This window comes from Galeopterus variegatus, unplaced genomic scaffold, assembly GCF_000696425.1.
Source record: "Galeopterus variegatus unplaced genomic scaffold, G_variegatus-3.0.2 Scaffold80, whole genome shotgun sequence".
NCBI lineage: Eukaryota > Metazoa > Chordata > Mammalia > Dermoptera > Cynocephalidae > Galeopterus > Galeopterus variegatus.
Genome location: NW_007726191.1, coordinates 8,417 through 15,894, shown reverse-complemented (window position 1 = coordinate 15,894; position 7,478 = coordinate 8,417). Strand labels below are relative to the sequence as shown.

The 7,478-nt window shown below is 58.6% G+C and overlaps 1 protein-coding gene across 1 annotated transcript in view; it reads left to right on the top strand.

The window, feature by feature from the left end:
• PTGES2 (prostaglandin E synthase 2) overlaps positions 1 to 5,789 on the top strand; it is a 6,413-nt gene extending 624 nt beyond the window's left edge. Inside the window, exons 2-8 of the mRNA XM_008579599.1 lie at positions 3 to 150; positions 1,473 to 1,670; positions 2,415 to 2,473; positions 2,780 to 2,929; positions 3,198 to 3,398; positions 3,883 to 4,000; positions 5,124 to 5,789. Of these exons, the coding sequence (XP_008577821.1) occupies positions 3 to 150; positions 1,473 to 1,670; positions 2,415 to 2,473; positions 2,780 to 2,929; positions 3,198 to 3,398; positions 3,883 to 4,000; positions 5,124 to 5,252 (1,003 nt within the window). The 3' untranslated portion in view covers positions 5,253 to 5,789. The remainder of the gene's footprint in view (positions 1 to 2; positions 151 to 1,472; positions 1,671 to 2,414; positions 2,474 to 2,779; positions 2,930 to 3,197; positions 3,399 to 3,882; positions 4,001 to 5,123) is intronic.
• Positions 5,790 to 7,478: the final 1,689 nt, after the last annotated feature.

Below are 7,478 nucleotides of genomic sequence, written 5' to 3'. Positions count from 1 at the left end.
GGCTCGGGCCCCGCCATCTCTGCCCGCAAAGGGAGCCCGTGGCTGCTGGGGGCGGCGGCGCTGGCCCTCGGGGGCGCCCTGGGGCTGTACCACACGGCGCGGTGGCACCTGCGCGCCCAGGACCTCCGCGCCGAGCTCTCAGCCGCGCAGGTAAGGCCTGGACGGGCGGTGGATGGGGGCGCTGGGATGAGCACCAACCTTGGGACGCCTGGGACCCCGCGAGGTCAGGAGTCGCCTCCTACATGCGCTCGTGACCTTGGGCGAATGACTTGGTGTTAACTCTCCGAGCCCGCAGCGTCCTCATCTGTAAAATGGGGTGCCGCTGACATCCGCTGCCTAGAATTGTTGTATTTCTCCTAATATCGTTTTTCTAACGTGTTTTAGGGAGACATTTTTTTTTTTTTTTTTTTTTACTGAAAGTTTTGGAGGTAACAGAAAATGGAAAGCCTCTCACGAATTATCACTTTCCAATCGTTTTGTCGTTCCCTCCCCCTATTTTAGGGGGAATTTTTTTTTTTTTTTTTTTTTACTGAAAGTTTTGGAGGTAACAGAAAATGGAAAGCCTCTCACGAATTATCACTTTCCAATCGTTTTGTCGTTCCCTCCCCCTAGCCCCCAAATCCTAAAGCTGTGTGTTTAGTACCAGCAGCAGCAGCAGTAACATTTTTATGGAACTGATCCCCCTTAGACTTCAGGCCTGGAAACAGGGAGGGGCAGGGAGGTGTTCCCCAGCCAGGTAGTAGCCCACCTGCCCTTGAGACACTTTACACCCTGCACCGTCACAGCTCTTCTCTGCCCGCCCCCTCTCCCCGCAACAGGTGTCCTTTTCCAGGATGCAGGAGAACCCGGGTGGGTGAAAGGAGAGTGGGGTGCCCTGTGTCTCCCTGCCCACCCCCACGGTCCTCCAAAGCTTCCCATCTGAACACTGAGGGGGTGGCCTACACGAACATGCAGCCAGCTCACCGGGGGGCTTTCCTGCAGAGCATGCCAGATCCAGGCGCATGGCCCGGATATAACCCTCCCCCTTGGAGATCTCAGATAGACCCCACTCTGGCCAGTGCTAGCCTAGGTGGTAGCCCAGCTCTGCCCACCACCCTGAGGTCAGAGGAGTGAGGGTGAGCACAGTGAGTTGAAACTATTGTCTGCATCTTGGGGAATGCAACCTGGGGCTATCTGGTGTCCTTATAGGACTGGAGGGAGAGGAGAGGTGTCTGGCTAGTGTTGGGCAGAGACTGGAAGATTCCTCCTGCACAGACCCTCAGACCCAAGCCTCCTTTCCTGGGTAGAGTGCTAGCTGGGGCCTTGAAGCTAGGTTGTCCCAGTGCCTGTGTTTCTCCCTGCTACCCCCCAACCCCCATTCTTCCTGATGTTCTCAGGGTCATCCCAAGATTCCCCTGGGAAACATGTTTGGAGGCAGGGCCTGGGTTTGAGGGTACCAGGCCTCAGACGTCCCCTCTCTCTGTCCCCTTCAGCTATCCCTGTCCAGCCGCCTGCAGCTGACCCTGTACCAGTATAAGACATGTCCCTTTTGCAGCAAGGTCCGCGCCTTCCTCGACTTCCACGCCCTGCCCTACCAGGTGGTGGAGGTGAACCCTGTGCGCAGGGCGGAGATCAAGTTCTCCTCCTACAGGAAGGTGCCCATCGTGGTGGTTCAGGAAGGAGACAGCTCGGTGAGCCTCAGGGAACCACCCCCAACCTCCCTCTGTCCTGGAGTGCCCCCGAATCTGGCCTTGCTCTGCAGTCCTGGAAGGAACTTGTGATCCCTGGGCCTCTACTGAGAATTAATTATGAGGGGAAAATAGCAGGTGTACAGTAGATGCTCAATAAATGTACACTCTCTTTCTTCCCTGCCGACACCAAACACCACCCGGGTCTAAGGGAAGCAAAGAACCACAGACCTTAACAATGTGGATTCTGAAATCAGGGTGGTCTGCGTTCAGGTGTGACGGCCACCCACTAGCTGTGTGACTTGGGGCAAGTCACTTAGCCTTTCTGGGCTTGCTTCTTCATCAGTCAGGAAGGGACCATACTCTGGGTTGTAGGAACAGCAGGTATGAAATGCCTGGCACTGTGCTGAACACCTAGTATGTAGCTTCTGCAGACCACCCTGTCCTTCGGTGCCTGGGAGGCCAGATGGCTGAGTGGGCTGGGCCCAGACCCGGAGCCTCCCCTTGCTTTCCTCCCCATTAGTCACACTTGGGTCTCCCTCACTCAGGATGGGTGCCCTGTGGGCAGGGAGGGGAAACTCAGTGGGTGTCGGTTTTAGGGGACAGCCCCCAGGAATGGATAAACAGTGCCCAGGCACCAGTGACCGGTTACCTCGGAATGCCTGGGGCACTGGTATTATTTAAGATCTGCTGTGATCTGTGTGCGGCGTCAGAACCTCTGATCTTTACCAACGTCTTCTCTTCCAGCAACAGCTGAATGACTCCTCTGTCATCATCAGTGCCCTCAAGACTTATCTGGTGTCGGGGTAAGGAGCCCCTTGGAAGCTCGGGCGGGCACTGCATTTTGTCCCTTCTGTCTCCAGGGAGTTCACCTGTGTTCCTGTGTGGAAGCAGGGTGGGGCTGCTGCTTGGATTTCCCGAATGGGCCATGGGTGTCCTACTCTGAGAACCCCACCTTCCTCGCCTCCGCACATCTCTCTCTGTCAGGGAGGTGCTCCTGATGGCTACCCCAAATCCCTCTTGCTGCAAAAGGGTGGAGAGCCTTTGTGGGTTGGTCAGCCAAGGTGGACAGGAGGAAGGAGTTGGGGTGAGACTCTGGATCTCTCTCGAAGGCAGCCCCTGGAAGAGATCATCACCTACTACCCACCCATGAAGGCCATGAATGACCAGGGCAAGGAGGTGACCGAGTTCTGCAACAAGTACTGGCTCATGCTCGATGAGAAGGAGGCCCAGCAAATGTATGGCGGGAAGGAGGCGAGGACGTGAGTGGGGCTGGGGTGGGCCTGGGGCGGTGGTGAGGGTGGGACCAGGCTGAGCGAGACGCTGGAGGGGGGAGCAGCACGGGACAGCATGAGGGGCTGGGGTCAAGCCACAGCTGGATGAAAAGTCAGTAAAGACCTCCCTGCTCAGGCTCCGGCTTCCCATCCACACAATGGCTGATCTAGAGAAGGGATCTGCCCCCAGCACACCCCAGGCCCTGGCATAGCAAGTCCACCTGTCCACCTCCCTCTGTCCTTCCCGCACCTGCAGGGAGGAGATGAAGTGGCGGCAGTGGGCGGATGACTGGCTGGTTCACCTGATCTCCCCCAATGTGTACCGCACGCCGGCCGAGGCCCTGGCCTCCTTTGACTACATTGTCCGCGAGGGCAAGTTCGGGGCTGTGGAGGGCACCATGGCCAAGTACATGGGCGCAGCTGCCATGTACCTCATCAGCAAGCGACTCAAGAGCAGGTGACGGCGCGTGTGTGTGCATGCGCGCGTGTGTAGATCACCTAGCTGAGCCAGACTCAGACCCAGACTCCTGATGGCCTTCCCCACGTCGGGGCAGCAGGACTGGCCTTAGTGTCCAGGAGCCTGGGCCCTGCCTTGTGCCTCCTCTGTGCCTCTCTCCTTGGGCAAGTCTCTTTCCATTCCTGAGCCATGGTCCCCCCACTAGGGCAGATGCTCACTGAGGTCTCTGTATGGGTGCCATGCCCTCACCTGGGTGCCAATGCCTCCTCTGTGCCTCTCTCCTTGGGCAAGTCTCTTTCCATTCCTGAGCCATGGTCCCCCCCACTAGGGCAGATGCTCACTGAGGTCTCTGTATGGGTGCCATGCCCTCACCTGGGTGCCACCCTGGCCACCAGGCCTTATTGCTCTTCCCAAAGGAGTCCCCACTGTCCGCCTGGGCTGGGGGTGGGCATCCCTCTGATGCACTCCCCCACCCCTGCCCCAGGCACCACCTCCAGGATGACGTGCGTGAGGACCTCTACGAGGCCGCCAACAAGTGGGTGGCAGCTGTGGGCAAAGACCGGCCCTTCATGGGGGGCCAGAAGCCAAACCTCGCTGATCTGGTGAGTGCAGTGGTGGTGGGTGGTGCCCAGACTGAGGGGCCTGGCCTTGGGGCAGGGGTTTTTGAGGGGAAGGCCCAGGCAATGCCTACATGTCACAGCTCCCCCAGTCCCCAGAGGAGCCTGCCTTCATCTGTTGTCAGGACAGAATCCCAACTCAGGGGCCGGCCCAGTGGCGCACTGGAGAGTGCGCCGCTTGGGAGTGTGGCGGCGCTCCCTCTGAGGGTTCGGATCCCATGTGGAGACCGGTTCCCGCTCACTGGCTGAGCGTGGTGTGGGCAGAACACCGAGGGTTGCGATCCCGTTGCCGGTCAGTAAAAAAAAAAAAGATATTTCTGTAAGGGGCCGGCCTGTGGCTCACTCGGGAGAGTGCGGTGCTGATAACACCAAGGCCACGGGTTCGGATCCCATATAGGGATGGCCGGTTTGCTCACTGGGTGAGCATGGTGCTGACAACACCAAGTCAAGGGTTAAGATCCCCTTACCCGTCATCTTTAAAAAAAAAAAAAAAAAGAATCCCAACTCAGAGTGGCTTAAGGGAAAAAAAACAGCTATAGGGAACTGTCTTGCTTCACGTAACTGACAAATTCAGGGAAGGGGTGGGCTTCAGGCCTGGCTGGATCCAGAGGCCTGAGTGGCATTATTGGCACCCAGGCTGTCCCTGTCACCACCTCAGCACCACTTTCATCTGAGCTGGCTTCAGCCTCAGGCAGGCCTGGGTCCAGGGCTCCAGGCTTCCACCTGCCAGAAGTCCTGGGCAGTATCTCATTGGCCTGGCTTCGATACCCATCCTCGAAGCCATTCTGCAGCCAAGGTGGCCTGGCTCTTGGTGGTGGGGTCTCTTCTCCCCAAATCTCAGGATCTGATTGTAAAGGAGGGCATTTTCCGCAAGGAAACTCGGGAGGGGGATTGTTTCCCAGAAAAGGGGTGGGGGTACCAGGCAGACAGAACCTGCAGCCCTTCCACAGGCTTCATTCGAAGCCCCATGTGCAAAGCTAGCATTTCAGTGGGTCATGAGCTCTCGGGAGGTGCCAGGCCCCAGGGCACACAGCTGGCAGAGGATGAGGCAGGTCTGGATGCACCCTCTGCAGCCCAGCTGCAGTGACAGTCCCATTACCCACCCTAGGCGGTGTACGGTGTGCTGCGAGTGATGGAGGGCCTGGAGGCCTTCGAGGACCTGATGCGGCACACGCACATCCAGCCTTGGTACCTGCGGGTGGAGAAGGCCATCGCGGAGGCCCCCCCAGCACACTGAGCATCCCCACCCTGAGCAGGGGGAAGGTGGCAGAAGATGCCAGCTGCCATGGACAAGGACCACTGGGCCAGCACCTGGCGATGCTGTGTGTGTGTTGGCGGGGAGGATCATTCTGCCTGTTGTCCACGCCCCCAGCCCTCTTGCTTCTAACACTGAACACCTGCTAGGGCCCTGGGAGGCTGGGGACAAGGCCCAGGCTCGATTTCCGTTCACAACCCCCCAAGGGTTAGGGAGTGTCTACCTGCTCCTTCGCCCTCTGCCCCCACTCCCATGCCAGTCCCCGGGTGCGGACCCCGGCCCTGACCCCCTCCCTTGTCCCGGTCCTCCCTGCTCTTCAGCCCTCCTCCTAGGCTCTTGATGGCTGCCCTATGGCTACACCCTGTGCGGGGGATTGGAGTGGACCCCCACCCTCGACAAGAGCAATGGGACAGTTTGTTTTAGGGAGAGCCCCGTCCTGGCTCCCCCCATTCCAGCTCTTCCCAAGCACCCCCAGGCCTGGGTCACTCTGGTTTGCAATAAAGGAAAGGTTTGCTGCTCCCCGCGTGTTGCCTGGTGTTGTCGCCAAGGTCTGTGTGGTGAGTGCCACGTGTGCCTGGCAGCAAGGAAGCCTTCGGGGCAAGGCCACGCCAGCCCTGGCAGTAACCACTGTTTGTCCAGTGCTCACTCAGTGGCAGCTGTGGGGGAAGGGCCCAGCAGGCACTGTCACATAATCTATGGGGTGCAGGTCTGGGTCTGCCCCTCACTGTGGGACTTGGCAGTATCTCCCTTCTCCCAGCCTTGGTTTCCTCATCTGCCAAATGGACATAATGGTAGTTCCGCATCATGAGAAAGTTGTGAGTTTGGTGATAAGATGCAGGTCACGTGCATGGAAGGATGCCCAGCTCAGAGCAGGGGCTCCCGGTCAGGGGGCCAGGGTTGTTCAAGCTGCAGAAAGCACAGTTCCCTGACAGGGCCCGTCTGGCCAGGGTGGCTGCCTGGGCTCCAGTCCACGGCTGGGATGGGGTCTGTAGAGAGAAGCCAGCTCTGTGCCTTCCAGAGCCGAGCGGTCCTCCAGAGGTCAGGCAGGCGGCCAGAGAGCCAAGTACCTCCCACTGGCTGCTCCCAATTAGGGTTGACTGGGAAACCCCCCTGGCCCTCTTGGAAAAGTTTAAAAATTTTAAACTTTCGAAACAAAAATAATTATGTTCCTTGTCATAACTAACATTCAAATAAGGCAGGAGTGTGTGTTGGTGCACTGGAGGCAGACAGCATTATGGGTGGAGTTGCAGCCTCAGTTTCTCCTGCAGGGCGGGCCTGCCACCTACCTTGTTCTCTTCCTCACCATGGACATCGCTGCTGGTCAGCTCGTGTCGCGCTGGCTTGTTCTTGACAGCTGCAGAGTGCTGTGCTGCTCGGATGCACCTAGCCCACTCATCAGGTGCCCTGTGTGCCCCCCAGGTGTATGAGCACCCGGCACTCGGGGCTGCAGGAGGAAGGAGAGAAGCCAGGCCTGTCTGTGGCATGAGGAGCCATGGAGGCCACCATGGAGGGATCAATAGGTGTAGGGGGCTCCAGAGCCACTTCTGTGTCCAAAATGCTATTCCCACTTCACTGGTCAGGACTTAGGTCCTGTGGAGCCTTTTCTCCAGGGACTGGGGTGGCCTGTGGACTCAGAGCCACCCTCAGCAGGACAGGAACTAAGCCTGGAATGCCGCAGTGCCAAGGGAGGGCCCTCACTCCATCTCTGCACACTCTGTCCCTCCATCCTTCATCCTGCATCCCTGCACTCTCTATCCCTTGCACCCTGCAGACTCCATCCCTGCACCCTGCACCCTTCACCACTCCATCCCTGCACCCTTCACCACTCCATCCCTGCACCCTGAACCCTTCACCACTCCATCCCTGCACCCTTCACTCCTCCATCCCTGCACCCTCCATTGTGTAGGGGGCTCCAGAGCCACTTCTGTGTCCAAAATGCTATTCCCACTTCACTGGTCAGGACTTAGGTCCTGTGGAGCCATTTCTCCAGGGACTGGGGTGGCCTGTGGACTCAGAGCCACCCTCAGCAGGACAGGAACTAAGCCTGGAATGCCGCAGTGCCAAGGGAGGGCCCTCACTCCATCTCTGCACACTCTGCCCCTCCATCCTTCATCCTGCATCCCTGCACTCTCTATCCCTGCACCCTTTACCCCTCCATCCCTGCACCCTGCACCCTTCACCCCTCCATCCCTGCACCCTGCACCCTTC